At 45.0% G+C, this 25,342-nt stretch overlaps 1 protein-coding gene across 1 annotated transcript in view; it reads left to right on the top strand.

Moving 5' to 3' along the window:
* The window catches only part of BCL2 (BCL2 apoptosis regulator), a 199,522-nt gene extending 174,480 nt beyond the window's left edge, over positions 1 to 25,042 (top strand). Inside the window, exon 3 of the mRNA XM_001145537.6 lies at positions 19,647 to 25,042. Within this exon, the coding sequence (XP_001145537.1) occupies positions 19,647 to 19,781 (135 nt within the window). The 3' untranslated portion in view covers positions 19,782 to 25,042. The remainder of the gene's footprint in view (positions 1 to 19,646) is intronic.
* Positions 25,043 to 25,342: the final 300 nt, after the last annotated feature.

Here is a 25,342-nt window from a genome sequence, read left to right as displayed (position 1 = left end):
TGCATTTCTTTTGATTTTCTTTTATTATGACTCGCATATCACTGACACTTTTTTCCTGGAATGTTAAAAGTATACATCATCTGGCTAAAAGGAAAAAATACTGACTTAATAAAAATGGAAAAGAGAGAGAGAGAGAGAAAATGGATATTCTTCTCTTTTGGTTCCAAACAAGGCAAAGTCCTCATTCCTCGTTCTTCATACATGCCAAGGTTGATGTCACGGATCCAAACCAGTTTTGAGTTATCTGAAATGGGGGGGAGCGGGGAAGCGCAGTTCAACAATCTTCTGAAGCTTGAAAAACAAATTTGTCACAGTCTGATAACCCAAAAATGACTGATGGATTTTCTCTGCATTTTCCAAGCAGGGAGGGGTCGGGCATGGAGAATGAAACATTCTGAGAAAAGACTTAAATGTGGAAACTTTTGGTTCAAGAGGGCATTCTGGGAGATACAAGAAATATCTCCTGGGGGCATCCAAAGGGAATAACACTGTAATCTTGAGTGATGTATGGTTCCATTCCCCGAGGAATAGGGATGAAAACCATAAACTCCTCTGGTTGGGGTATTAACTTATCATCAAAAGTTACCATAAATAATGGATATTGTTTATGGCTGAGAAGTAGGACACATCCAGAGAAGACATCCCTTAATTTTTCATAAAATCATCTCAGTGTTATTGGAATATGGTTTTCATACCATTTGAGCTGTCGGAATATCTCTTGGGTAGATTCTTAAGCAGAAATAGTTGGGACTTTACAAACCCTGCCTGGGATTCTAATGTCTGGTGCCATGAAGATTTTGGCTTGTGTTTCTTTTGATGTCTAGAATATCAAGAACATTCCTAGCTTCTGTATTACGGCAGGTCACGTCCCGGCTTCTTCTAGTAAAATCCCCTCTAGGATTCAAGCCTCTATTTGCACCGGTAATAAATGTGATGGCACATTGCGACTTTGAATGCAAGCCAGCAGGGCTGCAGGCACCTGTTTCTCCCAGTGCCCCAACTGTATCGAACCCTTTTCATCCTCCCTGCTTTTGATGCACAAACATAAAACGGAGTCCCAGAATCTAAAAGTGATGTCACTTGAGTGTCACCAAGTGACCTTTAGAGGACCAGGGGCATCTCTTCCTGTTACAAATGAGGCTCTCAAAGCCTGGAAAGGTGAATCCCTGGACCACAAGTGGAGGAACTGAGAAAGGGCGCGTCGACACTCAGACCCCACAGCTTGCCATTGTGTGGCTTGTGATAGAACCAAGACATCAGAACAGACCAGGTTATCCGGTTATAAATCTAGGATAACGTGATGAGCTTCAGAGCCAGGGGTTGAGCTCTGCTGGGACTCCTCCCCTCCAAAGGATGTGTTCCATTGCCAAACATTAAAAGCTCCGAATTCTTGTTTTCTCGCCAAAAGGTATTGTAGACATGATGGCAGTGAAATTATTTTTTTCGCATTTAAAGTTACCCTTAATAAAGTCACTTTTTTCAGGTGGTGTACCAACTCAGTAAAACATACCTGTTTGAATCTGTATTCCATCAACCATGAACTTATGCCTGGGGATCAAAAATTTCTTAAAACCCACCAGGCGTGTGTGTGGAATGATCCTAATACTTTTTTCACAGTTTCTCAGGGTGTTTCAGTAGGTTAGGATTACCTCCAAAGACATTTAAATGATGTTTCAGGTTCAAACGGAAATGAAAAGCACATAAAATTGTAAGACATAAGAATTCCAAGAATTTGGCAGAGGTGAAAACACACAAAGAAAAGATGAAATTTAGACGTTTTTATTCTGCTCATTTATCCAACACAAATCCCTCTCCAGTTGTCCCATAACCACAATGCCAGCATTTAACTCCTCAAGGGTTAAAGGAGGCTTGTAGAGCAGGCCTCTGGCTGACTCCAGCGTGGATCGCAGGCCTGGCGTCCTGTCAGACTTCCACGGTCAAATGGTAACCACACTGCCTCGAGTTACCTCGCTCCGTTTCTTGGGGGGCTCAGGGACAGCCGCCATTTCCCCATCAGTGTCCACGACCAGCGTCCTTCTGCCAGGAGGCAGGCTGGAAGGTCCCTCGCAGCTATGGCCAAGCCCTGGCTGCGGCTGCAGAAGTCTCACTTGTTTCACTCGGCCAACACTTAATTTCTTTATGTATCTGAGGGAGTGGGGAATTAGTGTCTTCCAGGAAATTCAGGCTCTGAGTTTTCTGTCCTAGACTACAACAGGCAAATGGAGAACGGGTTGTGGGGATCGGAGCTGAGGAATGAACTTCAGCTGATAAATGCAAGACAAGGAGGGAACAGGAAAGCAAAGGACAAAGTGAAGGAGAAAAAAATAAAGGGAATTTTGGCAGGGAAAAGGGATTTGGGAGATAGGACGGGAGTCCTGTCTGGGTTATAGTGAAGGCAGGGAAGCGAGGTTTGGGGGATCTCGGGGACCTGGGCCGTGTCCAGCCATTTTTTGTCTCCCACCAACTCCTCGCTGTTCAGCGACCCCACAGAGCAGGGTCGTGGGCATCCTGTGTGCTGAAGACAGAGCTGAGCTTATAGTCACTGTGCATGAAGGATGCTGTGATTCTGCTTTTTGGTTTGTTCATCTTTAATTTGGTGTATTAGAGATGTTGCACTGAACACATTCCCTCTCAGCATGCAACTGCCAAAATGCTGAAAGAAAGTGTTTGGCTTGTTGGGTCTGACTGCAACAATCACAAACTTGCCTTGCAAACTTCTGGCCTTCCAGTAACACATCGAACATTAAAGGATTAAATGCTTGGTGAGCAGAGCTAGGTTCTTGTAAAACACTTGGCGGGTAGGTTCCTAGGAATTTAAAGGTCTCTGCCTTTGTTAAATTATGAAGATTTTTTAAATGTGAGTAGAGAAAAACTGTTTCCATTCATGAGGAGTCACGAGGGGTGCCTCCAGGAGGAGAGAGACCATGCAAGGAGCAGGTGACGGGGCAGTGGGGCGAGCGGCCCAGGGAAGCCCCCCCACCCCCTGGATCTCTTGGGCAGTGGGGCGAGTGGCCAGGGAAGCCCCCTGTATCCCCCTGGGTCTCTTCTTTGAGGGCTTATGCTCTGTCCGTGGTGTGGGAGCCACTCTTTTTCATGCACGTTGCAGACACAACCACTTTTGGTCCAGCAAGAATAGTTGAGCTGATCACTTGAAAGGATCAAAATCCAGTTGCCACTGTGGAAGCTCTGGGGCCACATATTTTAATATTCTAAATTAGGCCTCAAGTTGGATTTGTTTTTGTGACTCAAGGAAATTTTGTTCTCTTTCACATTCTAGAATTCCCTGTGAAGCAGCCCTGTAAATAGGAGGGCTTATCCTGAATAATATGGAAAGAATTTCTCTTTGGGGATTTGAGTCTATATCATACAACATTTTTAAATACTCTTGAGATGGCACGTGCAGCCCTAGCAACAGGGCCAGACCACAGTCAAGGGCTTCCAGAGTGTGCCGCACACGTTCCCGTGGAATCCAGCCTTGCACAGTGCCCAGGGCGGCGGGGGCGGGGGTGATGGGGAAGGTCCTGTGACTGGTGGTTTCTCCATGGTCACAGGGTCTTCTTTCTGTTGATGTGGCCCCATTCGCTCTGACTCACCCCTGACGGCATACACCGGCTTGCTTTAGGACCCACCAGGGTGGCCCCAAACTCCCATGCCACTTCCTTGCCCTGAAACACCATCCTTGGTTTTCTTGCTTTTATTTGAAGTCCTGAGGCCTCAGCTCCTGTCTCACTTTCTGTCCGCCTTCCAGCCCATCTTAAACACTCTTGGTACATTTCTTGAGCGTTCCCTGTCACTCCTCGGGACTTCCTGTTTAGCCTCTCATATTTATTGCTCTGGGGGAGCCAGAGTTGGATCTTGTATGTCTTTTCTGCTTCCTTTGGGAGAAGCAAAATATAGTTGAAAAGGTACATGCCTGGCAGTCATATAGTCCTGGATTCGAACCCCGGCTTTGCTGCAATGAGCTGAGTGACTTTGAGCAAGTTGTGTGACCTTTCTGATGGCAGTCTCTTCTGTCTAGAGTTGTTTGTAAAAGCCACCTTAATGGGCTTTGGCACCACAGTTAAATATCTCTTGTCATCCCAGATTTAGTGCCTGGCCAGAAGTAGATGCTAAATAAATACTTTTTAAAGTGGTTTGCCTATGGTTGGATTGCTCGATTCAGATATGTCCAAAAGATAGATCAAAGCTAGAGGAAAGAAAGAGCTAAAACGAGCTATCCAAAGTTAGCGCCAATTATACTATGAAAAACATGTTGCCTGTGGATCCAAGATTGGCCAAGGGGTTTCCTCAGTGGAAATAGCAATTTGCTCGACCTAAAATTTCTCTTGAAGCCTTCACCAGCCCAAACTTGAGCTTATTCCTATGACCTTAGGTGTGCATATCTCTGAGTCATCCCATTGGAAGAGCGTTTACTGAGTACCTGATTTGGGTGATGAGCATGATGTCCTGCCTTAAGGAGCTCATTGTCATGGAGTCAAGCTCACTGTCTCCCCTGCAGCACTCTGCACAATGCTGTGTGCAACTCAGGCAGTCAGTAAATGTTTGCATCCCTGAATGCAACCTGAGCCAACTCGCTCCAAGGTTTCTGCAATGGCAGCAAGGTTCTGCCAGTGCTACACATGCATAGGCATGGCCACTGACCACTCAGCTGCCAGTCCCACCTGGAATGTTCTGGCTCTGCCATTTTTGCCTGAGGAATAGTCGGTGTATAAAGGCCCCGTAGCACAGTTCAAATCCCATTTGCAATCCAGCCAGCACATACTTGCATCCCTTCTGCAGGCAGGGTCCCCCAGGCTCGCCGCTGCAAGCTGCAAATGTGTCTGACCGGTCCTGAGCGTTTGACGGGAAGTGACAGTTGCCTTGGAAGTGGATCTCCCAGGGGCACGACTTTTCTCGTGTTAAGTGCCCACTGCTGACAACGCTGACAGGCCTTGTACAGTGGGCACGTGTAGTGTTCTGACCTTGCTCCTGCCCCCAGCAGGCCAGCTTCACTGGCTTCACTGTGAGAGCGTGTCCTTGGGTCAGGTCAGCCAGCTGTCAACTGTGCCCCTGGAGGTTGTGCTGATGGAAGATATTTCAGCCCCTCCACTCACTTAAAACTCATCCATGATTGCTTTCAGCTTCTCTTTTTCTCTTTCTCTTTGTCTTTCTGGGTCTCAAGGTCTCCCATTTCTCTCTCTGAGTTTCTGTTTTTGCTTCTGTCTCTAGTTCTATATACAGCAGTATCCTTCTTGCAACAGAAAGCATACTGTCAGAGGTCCTTCACCGTAAACAGCTATTCAGATGAGAGGCCACGCCAGCGTATCTTGTCCATATGTTAATGAGCCAGGATCCAGAACCACAGGCTGACCTGGCCCACCGTTTACCTGTCCTGGTACTAACAGCTGCTGCCACTGACAGAGCCTGCATTTTCCTTGTGATAGAGAGGTCTGCTGTCTTCCCTGGGCACAGGAAGACTGTCTGATGAGGAAGGAAGAGGATTGTCAAAGAGCCAAGCAGTGTTCCTTGAAATGCATCTGGTTTTATTCATGTTGAGTCTTTCCAGGTGAACTGAACTAAATCATAAACTACAAAATGAAAGCAGATTTTTCTTAGCATGCCCTTATGGAGCTCACTGAGGAGTTCACCACCATCCGTCAGCTCCCCTTGTCCCCCAGAGCAGAGGATGTAATTGTTCTTCTCCTCCTGATCGGTAGATTGATGGTGTGGATAAGAAGCCTCTCCCATGGGCTTCTCAGAGGATCATCGCACTCACTTTGACGGTCACAGAATGACCCATTGAGCTGCAGAACTGGGGAGCTGGGATCTGAGTAAGACTATTATACGTTGGGGTGCTTTTGAGTGGGATGTAAGCAGGCTGTGAAGTTTCAGCCATTTGTGACTTACCTGCCCCAAACCAAGAACAACAGAACCAGCACCATCCGGGGTGCATCTGGTCCTCGACAGATGTCTGGGCCTGCGGTAGGTCATCAGGGCTCCCTGGAGCTAATGCAGTGTGGAGCTTCCAGAAAAGATGTCCAGGCTGATTTCTTAACCAGTCCCAAAAAGCAAGTGCCAGACAAGGCAGGGCGGGAGGCTGGCAGTGCCCAGCTGGCTGAGGATGCCGCCTCCTCCAGCCTAGTCTGCTTTGCTCTTTTTCTTCTACATACCCTCCTCCAGGTCTGAGGCCACTTTCAGCAAGTTCCTATTAGGACATGCAGGTTCTTTGTACTCCCCACACCACCAGCCTCAGTCAACACTTACTGATTTAAACAAGTGAAAACCAAACATTTGGCCCCTAACTCTGGCCCTCCACGTTTAATAAATGAAGGACTCCCTCCCCTCACTGCCCCCAGCAGCGACGTCCTGATGACAGCGATTAGGCCAAGCTGCAGAACTTAACAAGCATCTGCTTTCAGTTCCCATTTTTGGCGTATTTTCATGAATTAACTCTTGCAGTGACAAAAATAGAGGGAGGCAGCCTGGGCCATGCCCCGTGTTCACGAGTCACATGGCAGGCACAGGAGCCACGGCACGCTTGGCCCAAATCATGACCGACAAGTAGAGCATATTTGCCTGTCGCCAATCCCTGTGGAGCACACAGTGATTATGTTCTACTCACATACGGAGACAGGTATGGACAGTGGCCTGGGGTGGGGAGGAGAGCCACATGTGTGGCTCCAGATCCCAAGAAAAAAGAGTTGGTGGATCTATTCCAAACGCCAGTCTGCCTGTGGAATCCCCAGCCCCTATCAGGCAGTGGAGAGTCCTGTTCGGTATTGAGTATAATCAGAGCTTCCCACCTGCTCCCTACTTTAAGCCACACTGATGTCACCAGTTCTAATTAAAACTGGCATGAGAGGCAGAGGGCTTTGTGGGCATATGGGGGTTGGGGTCTGGGACAAATAACCTGGATTATGCTCATAAAAGCAAAGAGATTGGAAGCACAGATGCACATCAGAGGTCACAGCTTCAGTGCTATGCCAAGAAAGGCCTCCTCCTAACTCACAGCAGGAAGGTCTGAGGCCAGGTGGGGAGAAGAGCAGTGGAGAAGTGGCGGATGGAAGAGATGGACCACACAGAGAGGAAGCAGGAGATCCTCTGCAATAGTTACAGTAACACAGCTCTGGCACGCACCAACAGAACCCAAGTCACATCCTCAAGGATGCACGAGAAAGGGTGAAGAATAAGGTCACTAACTAGGTAAGCCCAGATGGTAGAGCGGAGAGAGACTTCTTAGAGGTTCGCTACGGCGGAGTTTTCAGATGAGGAAAATTGAAGGTCCCAGGGGTGAAGTGAGCTGCACACCTTACAAGTAGGAGTGCCCCGATTGCTGCTCATGCATCCGACCCCTAACTTCTCATCCAGAACACAAACCATGCCACCTCCTACTACAGTTCTTCCTTTTTTTCTTTTGGAGAATGACAGTGGTGCACATTTTCTAACCAGCAGCGTCTCATTCCTCATTACACTTGTGAGCCGAGGATCCATGACAAGCCAGTACTTCGGTGGAATTCCATATGGTATAAAAATAGTTTAGTCCCTCTTCATGTCGTGTAAGGAACATAATTAAGCTCTTTTATTGGGATATAGTTCACGTGCCATAAAATTCCATTTAAAGTGATCAGGGCATTGGTTTTTAGTATATTCAAAAGGTTATACAGCCATCACCATTAGCTAATTCCAGAACTTTTCCATCACTCCAAAAAGAAGCCCTGTACCCATTAGCAATGACTCCCTAGTCTCCCCGTCTCCCCATCTCCTGGGAACCTCTAATCCACTTTTTGTCTTGATGGCCTTGCCTATTTTGGACATTGCATGTCAATGGATTCATAGACAGTGGGTGGCCTTTGTGCCTGGATCCTTCACTTGGCCTCATGTTTTTGAGGGTCATCCATGTTGTTGCATGTGTCAATGCTTCGCTCCTTTTTTTGGCTGAGTTGTAAGATTCCATTATGTGGGTAGACCACATTTTGTTTATTTGTTCATCAGTTAGTGGATATTTGGGTCATTTCCACTTTTGGCTATTATGAATAATGCTGATGTGAACATTTGTGTACAAGTTTTCGTGTGAACGTGCAATTTCAATTCCTTTGGGTGTACTAGGAGTTGAATTGCTGGGTCATGTGGTGACTCTGTTTAACTTTTTGAGGAATCAGCAAACTGTTTTCCCACAATGGCTGCACCAGTTTACATTCCCACCAGCCATGTGCAGGGGTTTCAATTTCTCAACATCCTCGCCAACACTTGTTATTATCTATTTTTAAAATTAGAGCCACTCTAGTGGATGTGATCTCTCCTTGTGGTTTCGATTTGCATTTCCCTAATGACTAATGATAGCGAAATATCTCTTCATGCACTTACTGGCCATTTGTGTACCTTCATTGGTAAAATGTCTACCAGAATCCTTTGGCCTTTTTTAAAATTTAGCTACTTACGTTTTTATTGTTGAGTTATAATAATTAAGTTTTTTGCTGGACATATTTTCATGTCCAACACAATATCATAAAAGTGTTAAGTTTGTCACTTTACGCTTGATACTTCCCCCCCAAACAGTGAAATAGCATAAGCCCAAAACAAGAGAGGGCTGAGCACCACAACAGGCAGGGCCCTCGGAAGCTCTAGCCAAAAAAAGGTAATGGAATGAGGAAGGTAGGAAGAAAAATGAAGAAACTTCGTTTTAAAGCCAAAACACTGGAAAGCAGGTGACTGAGGCCTGTGTGTATATAGGCCCTTTCTTTAGGGCCTCTTCAGGTGTGCCTTAAAATGAGGACAGGAGCATGGGCCTGTTCTCTCCTGGCAAGGCCACTGCTGGGCAAATGGGCCTGCAGACAAGACACAAAGTGCTTTGAATTCAGAACTAAGAAAATTCTCAGGGCCATGGAAGCCACTGGGAATATTACCGAGCAGTTACTATAGGGCAGGGCATGTATCTTATTTAGCTTTAAGCTAAATACTCAGCACCTTACAAAAATAGTTTGGTTACTGAATGAATAAGCCCGCTGAAGATGAGATTTCAAGGTCATATAGATACGGCCTTTAGTCTCTCTTGTTATGGTTTATTACACTAACCTGGTGAACCAAATAGCATAACTATTAACATATTTTTAGCACTTTTTGCTATAAATGCATTTCTCCACCCATTTCAGAAGTACGTCTTTTGAATTACTGGACTGATTACACCTTCTTGCAGGAGGGACATGAGCCCACAGGTGCCCTGCAGTATTTGCATAGCTAGTGCGGCAGTAGGGAACTTGGCTCTGTGCTTCCCTCCAGACACCACCTTCTACCCCAGCCCAGAAGGTAATTAGACTAAGGAATCCTCTGAGGTCCATCTCTGGAATAGCCAGCTCCAGCTGAAGTCTCCATTAGCAGGTGGTTGGGGCCAAGCTTCCTCTGCCCTGGCCCATGGCATAAGCCATCTTTGCACATTATTTTCAAACTGTGAAAATAATGCCAGAGAAAGGAAGCACCCATTTGGGCTTCTCATTTTTCAGCCTCCCCAGCTCCTGAGGGCCCCTGCCTGATTTGTATTCTTAGCTAAATTTGCATAACAGAACACACCAGAACTTCCCTGGACCAACTGTGGTAAGCGGGCAAGTTTTGTTTTTGTTTTATTTGGGTTTTTCATCTCCTGCCATATCTCCAGCAGGTTTCTTGTTACATCCAAATGACATGGAGATTAGGTTTCACGAATGTCATTGGCCCATGTTTCAACCAGCCCCTCCCCCTGGACCCAGAGTTCCTCCAAGATCAACCCCCAGGCACTGGAGATGGCTTTGGGGAGCAGCCTTCGCCAGCCTGGAGGAAGGCAAATCTTTGTGCTTCTCACGCTCCCGTGCCTCTTCGCCATCTCCGGCCCAGGCAGCTGTGTGTCCTTCAGTTATATGCTCAAGGGTTATTTTTTTCCCTTTCCTTTTCCCCCAAACCCGGAAACAATATTTTGGGAGTAAAGGGAGGGTGCGGGAGGAAGAGTCACAGGGGACAGAAGCAAGTGTGCAGCTGCCAAAGCCACACTGCTCTGCAGACGGAACCCTCTAGACTCATTCAGCACAATGTGGCTGCGGAGGAAATCCTGCCGAGCCGATGATAAGGGGGGAAATGGAGTCACTTCCTCACCAGCTGCTTTATTCAGGTAGAAAAAAGTCCTCACTTCCTTGCGTGTGCTCTGCCGGCCACCACTCCCAGCCGCCAGTGCGGCTTGCTCCCCCTCTTGCTCTGAGCCAACTCTGGTGTCAGGAGAATCTTGCTTGGCTCCATGGAGCGCTCTCTCTGCAGGACAAGTGTCTGTCTACCCCACTTCCTCCTTCATGTCCTTTCTCTTTCTCCTGGCGTTCTCTCTCACCTGACGGTTGCATGTCATAGACTCTGTGTGGCCGCAGTAGTCACAGATAGTATTGCCAGTGAGTCTCCAGCCCTCTTGGTGGAATCTAGGATCAGGACATACCCAGTGGTCTCTATGTTTGCATAGATGTCTAGAAACAGCCTTTGACCTCTGGTTGTCTCCCCTGCCCTGCACCACAGGCACCAATGCTGCCCCTCTTGCCAATGCCCTGCTATTGTCCTTTCACCCTCTTAGGCAGCACTTGTTAAAGTTTGTCTTCCTAATACTCCAAACACAGCAGCAGTCTCCTTGACAGAGGGGTTAGGGGCCAAATGAGTTTGGAAAATGCTACTCCCTTTCTTGGAGAATCAAGCACCTGTGAGTGGGGGTGATAATATTTACTAACCAATATAGCAGGGACACTGACCAGCACTGACCAGTCAGATCCCTCTGTGTCCTTGGGAACCGGCTAACCATCAGTCCCTGGGAGGAGGACACTAGAGGCTGCTGCTGAAAGAAAAAAAAAGCACTGAATTTTATCTAAGCCAGTCCTTTATTTGGCCTCTGAATACTCCCCTTTTAAAAAAATATTATCTATTAGGATGTTTGAAAAATCTGCCGTATAGTAAAACAAATCAGTTTGTTTCAGCTCCACAAACATTTGCTGAGTTCCTAACGTATGACAGACACATGCTCCAGGGATCCAAAGATAAATAAAACATGGTCCTGCACCTCCAGGTGCTAATAGTTGAACGGGGAAGGCAGACATGTAAACAGATGATCTTCGTATAATACTGTGAACAGGGAACAGCCGAGGATTATTTAGCTCAACCTAGGGATTTGGAGAAAGTTGCTTGCAGAAAATGATTGAGCTGAATCTCTGAATGAACCAAAGTTGACTTAAGAGTGACAAGCTGAGCAGGAGAACTAGGTTGGAGCCAGAGCATTGGGAACCTTAGACTTAAGCATGGAAGCAACAGATTTGATTCTGAATGGATCACTCTGGCTGCAGTACACAGAAGAGATTTACAGGCAAAGCACAAGACTCAGACAGAGGCAGAGAGATCAGATTGGAAATCACAGCAGTGATCCTGGGGAGAGAAGGTAAAGGGAGAGAGAAGTGTTCAGGTGGTAAAATTGGCAGTGCATCTACTGCCCTGTTCTGTCCTGTCCCCTGGCCTTTACCACTTCAGTGCTCACTAACTTCACCTCCAGCTATAAGAGATGTGGCATCTGTATCTATTTCCTTGATTGGTACTTCACCTGTGACATGGCCAGCTAGGAGTGCTGGGGTATTGACATTCCATAGGAGCAACCTTCAACCAATGAATAGCAGGAGTTGGTGTATAAATACCCCAGCTCCCTAGTCCCTCAGTGGGTTAACAAGAGATGCATGGTCTACACCAGCCCTCAGATTTCCCTGGCAGGAGTAAGCTCTGTTTGCCAGTAACAATAACTTGCTCGATGAGGTAACTCATGCATGAGTCTTTTCCTTTTTTTCTCTCCCTTCCCTGCTCCCCTTAGAGTTCCTAGCATCATCTCCCAAATAAACCACTTGCACTCAAATCTTTGTCTTAGGGTCTGCTTCTAAGGGAGTCTAACCTATGGCCATGGGATTTACTGATGAATGAATATGGGGCATGAGGAAGAGAAAAACATCTAGGAGACTCTCAGGCTGTAGGTTTACTTGATGCCATAGCCAGGTTGAAGACAGGAAGAGAGGGAGGCTTGATGGAGGGAGTGATGATAGCTTCAGTTTGGGGCAGGTTGATCGAACTCCCTAGGGGATGTCTTAGAAAGCAATTGGAATAAGTATTTGCCAGTTAGGGGAGAAAGTGAGACTGGATATAAAGATGTTAGGAACATTATCATAGGGGTGGTATATAAGACCAAGAGAGTGAAAGAGATTGGTCAAAGAGAGAAAAGAAAATGTCCAGACAGAAGCCTGATGGACAGCATCGAGAACTTATAAGAATAGGCCAGGGAGGAGGTGCCCCTGAGGGAGACAGAGAGGAAATTCTTCAGGAGGAAGGAGGTAGCCCAAAGGGAGCAGAGTCACGGAAGACCTTCAGTGGTCTTGGTGTCCGGGGCATCAGAGCACCTACTAAGATACAGCCTCACACCCAGTGAATTTAGCCACATGGAGGGTATTGGTGGTCTTTGTGGGGGTGGTTTCAGAGGCACAGTATAGGAAGAAGCCAGACTGAATGGGTTCAAATGTGGGTGGGAAGTGAGCCAATGAGTGTGGCTTGGCAGCTTTTCTAGGAGGGCAGAGAAAGAGAAGATAATGGTTAGGGTGGAGCACACATCAGCACGGACATTTTGAGGATACCTGAGGCCAGAAAGGAAGGATGCGATTGAAATTGTAATTGAGAGCAGGGACAATTGACGGAGGAAGGTTCCTGAAGCAATGGGAGATGGTGGAATCAGGGTGAAGTGTGGAGAGGAGCAGGGAAGGACAGGCAGAAATGGACATTTGTGCATGGGCCAGGGTGGAAAGCTGTGGTAATTCTTGCCCAATGATCCCAGTTTTCTCAGAGAAGTAAAAGGCAGTGTTTGCTGCCAAAAGGTGAGGAAGATGTGTGAGACAAGTGGTGGCTGTTGGGAACAGTCATCAAAAGGAACAGAAAAGATCTGACAAAGAATAAAGAATTGCTAGGTGGTGTCAGAACTCACTGAGTTTAGAGACCATGAATTTCCAGCAGCACCTGCCTGCAAGGTTGGGTAACTTTCTTCAGCACCACTTGGAAGCCCAGATGAGACTTGTTTTGGGCTGGAGTCCAAGCTGGGGCAGAGAGGAAGGTCGGGATGGGAGGAAGCAAGTTGAGGGAGGCAGGGAGGAGGTTCCCTGGGCAGAGAGAAGAACCAGCTGCTTGCCAGCATTCTAACCAGTGACATGCAGGAGGCAGGTGAAACCCAGCCTTCACGCTCCTGTCCACCACGAATTTCCTTATGAATACACACTGTAAGGAATTTGCTTTACCTGTCAAAGTTTCACTCAACTCACCTATTTAAAAAAAGAGCTAATATCTTTATTAGACATTATTAAACCAATTCAGGGAATCTGAACATACTTTGAGCTTCCTTCCAGCCCAAAGTTTTCTGTTACAGTGATTCTCCCTTTCCTTTTTTCTCCCTAACCCTAAAGTTGTCATGAGAGAAGAGATCCCCAGAGGTCCCCATGGAGACAAAATTATAAACTCATGAAAAATAGAAAATATCAAAGTCATTTGATAGCTGTGTTTGATTTCCCATTGGCATGGTCTGATTTTACTTTCTTCTTACTGCCGATGAGACTCTGCAGTCTGCAGGATACAAAATGGCGGCACCCATTGATTTAGTTTAGTTCAAATGTGCACATAGAGGCATTACCTCTCTTTAGCGTGTAAGCTCTTTGGGGACAGGGTGGCTTTTCTCCCTTAGAGTTCCCTCCGATTGTATAACGTCTGCATGCATAGTCAGCTCAAAGACTGTAGAATGTAGCTGAATTTCGAATTTGCTTATAGCCAGCCAAGCCATATTAAATTTCCCCAGTCTATAGAGAGCTGAGAACACACACTGAGCTCGGGGCCTGAACCTCTTATTGCAGGCATTGGTCTGAGGGGCAGAGCTCATGAGAGTTCTTCTGGGCCAGGGTCTAAGGAGGCCCTCACTTAACCGGGGGCCTGTTGCGTGGTTCTAGGTCATGGCTGCTGCCTGGGAGCCCATGTCTCCCCACTACTAGACATCATCTCCCAGCATTTTTGTCTGTCAAATTATGGAGTCTGGATTTTTTTCAGATTAAGTAAGCACTTAGAATGTAACATTATTCTATGTAGTATATATTAAAATATATTTCATAAATAGTAATATACATGTTTGTATTGAATTAGAAAAGACAGCTAAGGAAAAAAAATCAGAATAGCCTCATAAATGCCATGTCCTCATGCCTTCTTCTGCCTTCAAAGATAATCACTGTTAACATCTTGGCGTTTTCCTTTATATTATTTTTTTCTGTTTGTAAACGCGCACATGTATATGTTAGGTTTTTACAGAAGTGGAATCATGTTTTGCTGACCGTTTTGTCCTGCTTTACTCAATATGACGTTAGGAACACAATTTCTTGCCAATAACTATAGGGTATGACTTTTAATGCTGAACAGCACTCCATCATGTGGACGCGCTGTCAGTCATCTATTTTCAGACGTTTGTTTCCAGGTTTATGCTATTATACATAATCTGTGCACTTTATTATTTTTCCAAAATAAATAACTGGAAGTGAAATTACTAACAAAAGCTTTTTAAAAGCCTTTTGATATGCATTACCAAATTCAAAAGGTCTCCATGTTTACCTTTACCTGGGCATAAGGGTTATTTTGGGACCCCCGCCCATATCCCCAACCGCATGCCATTCTTTTCAGCACTTAGAATTAACCTTCTCTTCCATTCTTGACAATCTGACCTTTTTAAAAAAAATTCTCATTTTAGGTTTACGTGAAATTTCTCGAAGTGGACCAGGGGCGGTGGCTCATGCCTGTAATCCCAGCACTTTGGGAGGCCAAGGTGGGATGATCACTTGAGGCCAGGAGTTTGAGTCCAGCCTGGCCAACATGAAACCCTTTCTCTACTAAAAATACAAAAATTAGCCGGGCGTAGTAGAGGGTACCTGTAGTCCCAGTTACACGGGAGGCTGAGGCAGAAGAATTGCTTGAACCTGGGAGCCACTGCACTCCAGCCTGAGTGACAGTGGCTCCATCTCAAAAAAAAAAAAAAAAAAAAAAAAAAAAAAAAAAAAAAAATTCTTGAAGGTTCTGAACGGAAAAGGAAAATGTTGGAGGATGGCTGCCTCCCAGGTGGGAGTGCTCCGTGGCCCGGAGGGGTAAGGACACCTTTGCTGAGTTTAGGAGTCTTGACCCTGGTCTGTTCCCGTCCACACCGACCTGGCCTGGTTCCAAACCTGCAGCAAGGCTGCGGCTGGGAGTTTAGCCATCCTGTCCCCTTGGGCCATCCCTGGGTGGAACTCAGATCCTCTGTGGCCTCTGAATTGGAAATTTATGGGGAAGCCATTGTGGACAGAGCCACCAGAGCTGAGGCCCTGCCCATCTCCTCCTCATAGGAGGAGCCGGTGCCAGCCTTTCCGTGTGAACCTGTGATCCGTGAAGTCGGGTGAGCCCTTGCCAGTTCTGACATGAGCAAGGGACACAGAGCTTCCTAAATATATAGACTGGGATTTTGTCCGAATCACATGACGACCCAGGTTTTCTTTTTCCCTCTTTGTTGCTTTTAATACATAAAATGAGCATGTGTTTATTTAAAACAGCTTTCAAACTTAAACAAATAATGACAGACTGTTCAAACAGACTTCGGAAATCGCCCCAATCAGGATGTTTGAAAAAGCAGGAAGACTTTCTACGAAAGAAGCTTTCAGGTCATTTTAGTCCCGAAGCCACAGGGTCTCCTTTGCTCTTTGGAATTGTAGAAGGGCAAAGTTTAGAGGCCAGTTCCAACCTCCAGGGGGTTAAATGACTTGCCCTCTAGCCCTACACTCTAATAATGTGTAAAGAAGGACAGATAGGTAGGCACTGTATTATCACTTCCCATCTTTGACCAGAACACGGGATGTATACATTTTAATTCATAATTCCTATAGAAATTACGGACTATCCTCAGATCGGAAAGCTAAGAGAGGAAATTGCTTCTGCAAAACGGCAGGCTCAGCAGAACTTCTTGGGGGAAGGGCAGGTTGAGTAGGTGCGGAGCAGGTCTGCAAGAGGACAGACAAGAGCAAGGTGTTTGTTCTGCCACGAGCTCACTTTCTGTATCCAATTTACAAATGGCTTTGAGTGACCTACGTTAATCTTCACAATAATGAATTTTATGGCTATGGATGAAGTAAATGAGGCTCGGGGCTGGGTTATCTGCTCAAGGTTATAAACTAATAAAATATCAAAGCCAGGGTTCACCCACACTCCTCCTCCAAGTCCCATGCCCTTCTCAGCCCCCTGGGATGGCAACAGCATCTCTGTGCTGAGGCTTTGGGCCAAGAGCTGCTAGTTTAGCTCATCTCACTCTAGAAATGACATTGTTCTGTGTAGTGCATATCAGAAATGGCCTGTTAGGTTCATGAGAAGCACTGTTATTTGTGTGGGGGTGAGGGTGGTGAGAGGGAATTCTTCCAGCTCCGAGGAGGTGGGGATATTTGGGACAGCATTTCTTCTGCTCTCCGGCACTGTGTGCCAGGCCAACTGGGAGAAAATGCCAGCTGGAGTATGTCCCTGCATCCTCCGGTTTCCCAGGATGGCTTCAGGTCCAGAGAGGACAAATGATCGGGGGCTTAGTCTGGTTCAGATTTTGCCACACAAAGCTCTGTTGATTACTAAAGGGATTCAGAGCCCGGCCACTGACCTTCTCAATGTCAAGCCAAATTGCAGACAACCTATTGCCAGTGCCCTGACAAATTTGGGGTGTCTTTTGGCTGGGCTGTTGGGGGTTTCAGCCTACCCATCCCTCAGAGAGAGAAGCATGGATGGGAGGACTAGTTGACATTTGCAGCCGTGTCTGTGATGTCTTGGGTTGCTCCCTGGAAGAGGCAGAGTTCCGGCTTGTGGAGAAGTCCTGACTCCTTCCTGCCCCACTGATCCCTGCTTATATGGAGAGGGGTGTGCATCTTGGCAGACAATCATGATTGTGCCTTAGCTCTGTGCTAAGAGCACTAAACACACATTTTATGTACGTCTATTGCCTCGCTTTTCTAACACTGAAATTTAGAAATGTTTAACAATAGATATTTAAAAAGAAGAAGAAAGCCCTTGCGCCCTCTCCTGGTAAAAGTTAACCAAGGACCTCCAAAGATGCAGAAGGCCCACTGGGTTAGCAGTCGCTGGTCTGGGCTAGCTGATTGTGCTGATTTGACCAATGCTGTTGACACACAGGATGGGTCATCTGTTCTTCTATGGTCTGTGATTACAGAGCATCTTATAAACCAGAGTTTCTCAGCCTCAGCCCTGTTAGCATTGGGGGGCTGCCCTGTGCATTGTGGGATGTTGAACAGCGTCCGCGGCCTCTGCCCACTAGATACCAGTAGCACCCTCACCCCAAATCATGACCACTAAAAATGCTTCCAAACATTGCCAAATGTCCCCTGGGGGGCAGGATCACTCTCAGTGTGACCCTCGCCCTAAATTCTTGCCTGCCTTTTGTAAAAGGTGGCATTGGTTGGAGGGCAATCCATGAGAGTGTGAGGATGGCTCAAGGCAAGCCCTTCATGATTTCTGGAAGCAATATTGATGACTGGTCAATTGAGGTCACTTCTAGGAGTTTGTTTCAAAAAAGCAACTGAACAAATAGACAAGAATTTATGTACAAAAATATATCATGATATTGTTTATAATAGCAAAAGTTTTAAACACTATAAACATGAATTTTTTAAAGTATGGCACATTTTATATGTCATGAAAATAATTGTATAAATCTATATTTAATAATGTGGAAAGTTACCCTAACAATGCTTTAAATCCTCATCAAGACTACCTCAGGATTCTCAGAGGTTGTTACATATAGAAGGAGTAATTTCAAACAGATTCATAAGCATTTGGGTAAAGCATTAAGCCAAAGACCAATGATTGTATTCAGAAAGCTTAAGTGAACAAACATTTACTACGCATCTATAGTGCACCAAGACCATGCCCAGCATGAGGGAGACAAAGAGAATCCCTGGTCCCACTGCTACAGCCCTTGCCCCAGAGAAAGGGAACCCCTCTGTGCACTGTGGGAGCCCCTCCCAACAGCGATGTCCAGGGTCATGGTATGTTACTGTTTCCTGTAATAACATTGTGTGCTTTGAGTCAGGGTTGTTGGGAATAATGTGGAACTATTCTCGTTTTCTTCTTCATCCTGAATAAATCAGAAGTAAAAAGAATTCATTTACTGATTTATATATTCAAATATTCATTCAGAAAGTTGTCCAAATACTCATTGGACCCAAATGTGAAACATAATCTCCCCAAAATCTAGGAAATGAGCAATTGGTGATTTGCTCAATCCAAGCCCATCCAGAGGGTGGACTTTGCTACAACACACTACAGACCCGACTTGAGATGGAGAGATAGGAATGGAAGGGAGACACCCTTTTTGTCTCTCAGGGACCTGCACATCCAGTGACACACCCCTGATCTCCTGCCTTGTGAGATCCACAATTTGAGTAAATGCAGAGTTGTGGTCGTCCAGTCTAGCCACCCCCAAGAGAAACCCCCTGACAGCTCCCTTTCCCCAGGAGAACCTTGACCTTAGAGGCTGGCACTGCACCAGTCAAGGCTGCCCTTGGCCCCTCCACTGACTGAGCCCTTGACCGACCAAATGCTCTCACAGAGCTGCCGTTAGCCAGGCCAGGGCATCAGCAGAGAGAAGGCTGCTGGTTTCTATCTGGGTTCAAAGCCTGGCTCTGCCATTTGTTAAAAAGTCTCTTATTCCCTGCGATTCTCAGCTTTTTCATCTTCAGAACAGAAACAAATAAAATAACTTCATAAGATTGGTACAAAGAATTAGCTGGATGAGAAAGCTCATGCCTTTAATCCCAGAACTTTGGGAGGCTGAGGCAGGAGAATCACTTGAGCCCAGGAGTTCAAGACCAGCCTAGAAAGTATAGTAAGACCCTATCTCTACAAAAAATTTAAAAATTAGCCAAGCGTGGTAATCCTAGGTACTCAGGAGGCGGAAGCAGGAGGATCACTCTTGAGTCCAACAGTTCGAGGCTGCAGTGGATCATGATTGCACCACTGCACTGCAGCCTGGGCAACAGAGCAAGACTCTTGTCTCTAAAAAAAAAAAATAAAGAAAGAAAAAGTTTGGTACAAAGACTAAAATAATGCATGTCAGACATTTGATAAGATGTCAGCACTCAATCGAGGAGTGTGACGGTCATCATCATTGCTAGATTTTATTACTTTTATGGATGGGCATGCTAGCTAAAATTGCAAAACCTCTAATATTTTCTAACTGCCTCTGCTGTTTTTCTCCTCGGCCCTTAGCACTCTCTCCTACACCATGTGATAATTTCTATTGATTGCTGTCTATACTGTTCCACTAGATGGAAGCTTCGTGAAGTAGGAACTTTTAGTCTATTTTATGCACTGCTGTATCTCTAAGATGGCTGGCACGTAAATAGGGTCTCAATAAATATGCCTTGAATTAATGAAAACAGTGGTTTCTGAATCATGGCCTCCAAAGAGCATTTGCCTTTTCCCCTCTCACCCTTCTGAAGGTGCCCAGGCTGCCCTGGCAGGATGCCTCTTTCTCTGTGGGGTGGCATTCTCTGCTCTCTCTCTAATACTCTTTCTTTTTCTTCCCTCCTCTCCCCCAACTGCAGGATGCCTTTGTGGAACTGTACGGCCCCAGCATGCGGCCTCTGTTTGATTTCTCCTGGCTGTCTCTGAAGACTCTGCTCAGTTTGGCCCTGGTGGGAGCTTGCATCACCCTGGGTGCCTATCTGGGCCACAAGTGAAGTCAACACGCCTGCCCCAAACAAATATGCAAAAGGTTCACTAAAGCAGTAGAAATAATATGCATTGTCAGTGATGTACCATGAAACAAAGCTGCAGGCTGTTTAAGAAAAAATAACACACATATAAACATAACACACACAGACAGACACACACACACACACAACAATTAACAGTCTTCAGGCAAAACGTCGAATCAGCTATTTACTGCCAAAGGGAAATATCATTTATTTTTTACATTATTAAGAAAAAAAGATTTATTTATTTAAGACAGTCCCATCAAAACTCCTGTCTTTGGAAATCCGACCACTAATTGCCAAGCACCGCTTCGTGTGGCTCCACCTGGATGTTCTGTGCCTGTAAACACAGATTAGCTTTCCATGTTGTTGGCCGGATCACCATCTGAAGAGCAGACGGATGGAAAAAGGACCTGATCATTGGGGAAGCTGGCTTTCTGGCTGCTGGAGGCTGGGGAGAAGGTGTTCATTCACTTGTATTTCTTTGCCCTGGGGGCTGTGATATTAACAGAGGGAGGGTTCCTGTGGGGGGAAGTCCATGCCTCCCTGGCCTGAAGAAGAGACTCTTTGCATATGACTCACATGATGCATACCTGGTGGGAGGAAAAGAGTTGGGAACTTCAGATGGACCTAGTACCCACTGAGATTTCCACGCCGAAGGACAGCGATGGGAAAAATGCCCTTAAGTCATAGGAAAGTATTTTTTTAAGCTACCAATTGTGCCGAGAAAAGCATTTTAGCAATTTATACAATATCATCCAGTACCTTAAGCCCTGATCGTGTATATTCATATATTTTGGATACGCACCCCCAACTCCCAATACTGGTTCTGTCTGAGTAAGAAACAGAATCCTCTGGAACTTGAGGAAGTGAACATTTCGGTGACTTCCGCATCAGGAAGGCTAGAGTTACCCAGAGCATCAGGCCGCCACAAGTGCCTGCTTTTAGGAGACCGAAGTCCGCAGAACCTGCCTGTGTCCCAGCTTGGAGGCCTGGTCCTGGAACTGAGCCTGGGCCCTCACTGGCCTCCTCCAGGGATGATCAACAGGGCAGTGTGGTCTCCGAATGTCTGGAAGCTGATGGAGCTCAGAATTCCACTGTCAAGAAAGAGCAATAGAGGGGTGTGGCTGGGCCTGTCACCCTGGGGCCCTCCAGGTAGGCCCGTTTTCACGTGGAGCATGAGAGCCACGACCCTTCTTAAGACATGTATCACTGTAGAGGGAAGGAACAGAGGCCCTGGGCCCTTCCTATCAGAAGGACATGGTGAAGGCTGGGAACGTGAGGAGAGGCAATGGCCACGGCCCATTTTGGCCGTAGCACATGGCATGTTGGCTGTGTGGCCTTGGCCCACCTGTGAGTTTAAAGCAAGGCTTTAAGTGACTTTGGAGAGGGTCACAAATCCTAAAGGAAGCATTGAAGTGAGGTGTCATGGATTAATTGACCTCTGTCTATGGAATTACATGTAAAACATTATCTTGTCACTGTAGTTTGGTTTTATTTGAAAACCTGACAGAAAAAAAAAGTTCCAGGTGTGGAATATGGGGGTTATCTGTACATCCTGGGGCATTAAAAAAAAATCAATGGTGGGGAACTATAAAGAAGTAGCAAAAGAAGTGACATCTTCAGCAAATAAACTAGGAAATTTTTTTTCTTCCAGTTTAGAATCAGCCTTGAAACATTGATGGAATAACTCTGTGGCATTATTGCATTATATACCATTTATCTGTATTAACTTTGGAATGTACTCTGTTCAATGTTTAATGCTGTGGTTGATATTTCGAAAGCTGCTTTAAAAAAATACATGCATCTCAGCGTTTTTTTGTTTTTAATTGTATTTAGTTATGGCCTATACACTATTTGTGAGCAAAAGTGATCGTTTTCTGTTTGGGATTTTTATCTCTTGATTCTTCAAAAGCATTCTGAGAAGGTGAGATAAGCCCTGAGTCTCAGCTACCTAAGAAAAACCTGGATGTCACTGGCCACTGAGGAGCTTTGTTTCAACCAAGTCATGTGCATTTCCACGTCAACAGAATTGTTTATTGTGACAGTTATATCTGTTGTCCCTTTGACCTTGTTTCTTGAAGGTTTCCTCGTCCCTGGGCAATTCCGCATTTAATTCATGGTATTCAGGATTACATGCATGTTTGGTTAAACCCATGAGATTCATTCAGTTAAAAATCCAGCTGGGGAATGACCAGCAGATTCAAATCTATGGTGGTTTGACCTTTAGAGAGTTGCTTTACGTGGCCTGTTTCAACACAGACCCACCCAGAGCCCTCCTGCCCTCCTTCCGCGGGGGCTTTCTCATGGCTGTCCTTCAGGGTCTTCCTGAAATGCAGTGGTGCTTACGCTCCACCAAGAAAGCAGGAAACCTGTGGTATGAAGCCAGGCCTCCCCGGCGGGCCTCAGGGAACAGAATGATCAGACCTTTGAATGATTCTAATTTTTAAGCAAAATATTATTTTATGAAAGGTTTACATTGTCAAAGTGATGAATATGGAATATCCAATCCTGTGCTGCTATCCTGCCAAAATCATTTTAATGGAGTCAGTTTGCAGTATGCTCCACGTGGTAAGATCCTCCAAGCTGCTTTAGAAGTAACAATGAAGAACGTGGACATTTTTAATATAAAGCCTGTTTTGTCTTTTGTTGTTGTTCAAACGGGATTCACAGAGTATTTGAAAAATGTATATATATTAAGAGGTCACGGGGGCTAATTGCTGGCTGGCTGCCTTTTGCTGTGGGGTTTTGTTACCTGGTTTTAATAACAGTAAATGTGCCCAGCCTCTTGGCCCCAGAACTGTACAGTATTGTGGCTGCACTTGCTCTAAGAGTAGTTGATGTTGCATTTTCCTTATTGTTAAAAACATGTTAGAAGCAATGAATGTATATAAAAGCCTCAACTAGTCATTTTTTTCTCCTCTTCTTTTTTTTCATTATATCTAATTATTTTGCAGTTGGGCAACAGAGAACCATCCCTATTTTGTATTGAAGAGGGATTCACATCTGCATCTTAACTGCTCTTTATGAATGAAAAAACAGTCCTCTGTATGTACTCCTCTTTACACTGGCCAGGGTCAGAGTTAAATAGAGTATACGCACTTTCCAAATTGGGGACAAGGGCTCTAAAAAAAGCCCCAAAAGGAGAAGAACATCTGAGAACCTCCTCGGCCCTCCCAGTCCCTCGCTGCACAAATACTCCGAAAGAGAGGCCAGAATGACAGCTGACAGGGTCTATGGCCACCGGGTCGTCTCCGAAGATTTTGCAGGGGCAGAAAACTCTGGCAGGCTTAAGATGTGGATTAAAGTCACAGAATTAAGGAAGCACCTCAATTTAGTTCAAACATTCTCTCCACAGCTCACTTACCTCTCTGTGTTCAGATGTGGCCTTCCATTTATATGTGATCTTTGTTTTATTAGTAAATGCTTATCATCTAAAGATGTAGCTCTGGCCCAGTGGGAAAAATTAGGAAGTGATTATAAATCGAGAGGAGTTATAATAATCAAGATTAAATGTAAATAATTAGGGCAATCCCAACACATGTCTAGCTTTCACCTCCAGGATCTATTGAGTGAACAGAATTGCAAATAGTCTCTATTTGTAATTAAACTTATCCTAAAACAAATAGTTTATAAATGTGAACTTAAACTCTAATTCCAATTGTACTTTTAAGGCAGTGGCTGTTTTTAGACTTTCTTATCACTTATAGTTAGTAATGTACACCTACTCTATCAGAGAAAAACAGGAAAGGCTCGAAATACAAGCCATTCTAAGGAAATTAGGGAGTCAGTTGAAATTCTATTCTGATCTTATTCTGTGGTGTCTTTTGCAGCCCAGACAAATGTGGTTACACACTTTTTAAGAAATACAATTCTACATTGTCAAGCTTATGAAGGTTCCAATCAGATCTTTATTGTTATTCAATTTGGATCTTTCAGGGATTTTTTTTTTAATTATTATGGGACAAAGGACATTTGTTGGAGGGGTGGGAGGGAGGAAGAATTTTTAAATGTAAAACATTCCCAAGTTTGGATCAGGGAGTTGGAAGTTTTCAGAATAACCAGAACTAAGGGTATGAAGGACCTGTATTGGGGTCGATGTGATGCCTCTGCGAAGAACCTTATGTGACAAATGAGAAACATTTTGAAGTTTGTGGTACGACATTTAGATTCCAGAGACATCAGCATGGCTCAAAGTGCAGCTCCGTTTGGCAGTGCAATGGTATAAATTTCAAGCTGGATATGTCTAATGGGTATTTAAACAATAAATGTGCAGTTTTAACTAACAGGATATTTAATGACAACCTTCTGGTTGGTAGGGACATCTGTTTCTAAATGTTTATTATGTACAATACAGAAAAAAATTTTATAAAATTAAGCAATGTGAAACTGAATTGGAAAGTGATAATACAAGTCCTTTAGTCTTACCCAGTGAATCATTCTGTTCCATGTCTTTGGACAACCATGACCTTGGACAATCATGAAATATGCATCTCACTGGATGCAAAGAAAATCAGATGGAGCATGAATGGTACTGTACCGGTTCATCTGGACTGCCCCAGAAAAATAACTTCAAGCCAACATCCTATCAACAACAAGGTTGTTCTGCATACCAAGCTGAGCACAGAAGATGGGAACACTGGTGGAGGATGGAAAGGCTGGCTCAATCAAGAAAATTCTGAGACTATTAATAAATAAGACTGTAGTGTAGATACTGAGTAAATCCATGCACCTAAACCTTTTGGAAAATCTGCCGTGGGCCCTCCAGATAGCTCATTTCATTAAGTTTTTCCCTCCAAGGTAGAATTTGCAAGAGTGACAGTGGATTGCATTTCTTTTGGGGAAGCTTTCTTTTGGTGGTTTTGTTTATTATACCTTCTTAAGTTTTCAACCAAGGTTTGCTTTTGTTTTGAGTTACTGGGGATATTTTTGTTTTAAATAAAAATAAGTGTACAATAAGTGTTTTTGTATTGAAAGCTTTTGTTATCAAGATTTTCATACTTTTACCTTCCACGGCTCTTTTTAAGATTGATACTTTTAAGGGGTGGCTGATATCCTGCAACACTGTACACATAAAAAATATGGTAAGGATACTTTACATGGTTAAGGTAAAGTAAGTCTCCAGTTGGCCACCATTAGCTATAATGGCACTTTGTTTGTGTTGTTGGAAAAAGTCACATTGCCGTTAAACTTTCCTTGTCTGTCTAGTTAATATTGTGAAGAAAAATAAAGTACAGTGTGAGATACTGGTTGTGCCTGGAATTGTTTATAATGTGTTAACATGATTTTGCCCTGCCATTCATCATCATTACACAAGACTTTGAAAAGCCTTCTTAACAAGCCAGTAAAATCACCAGGACCCTACTCTAATGAAGCCCTCAGGGACCAGGCTAAGGGATTGCCTTACAGGTGAAACCACCTTAGAAGGAGACTCTTGTTTCTTGGTAATAACCCTCCTGGTTAGGTACAAGATAGACCAGTCTTGAGTTCTACTCCCTGGGAGAGCTACTGTTGATGTTGAGTGTGTTCTTCCATATAGACCAGAG

Source organism: Pan troglodytes, chromosome 17 (assembly GCF_028858775.2).
Source record: "Pan troglodytes isolate AG18354 chromosome 17, NHGRI_mPanTro3-v2.0_pri, whole genome shotgun sequence".
NCBI classification, from domain to species: domain Eukaryota; kingdom Metazoa; phylum Chordata; class Mammalia; order Primates; family Hominidae; genus Pan; species Pan troglodytes.
This window is presented reverse-complemented; position numbering and strand designations above follow the sequence as displayed.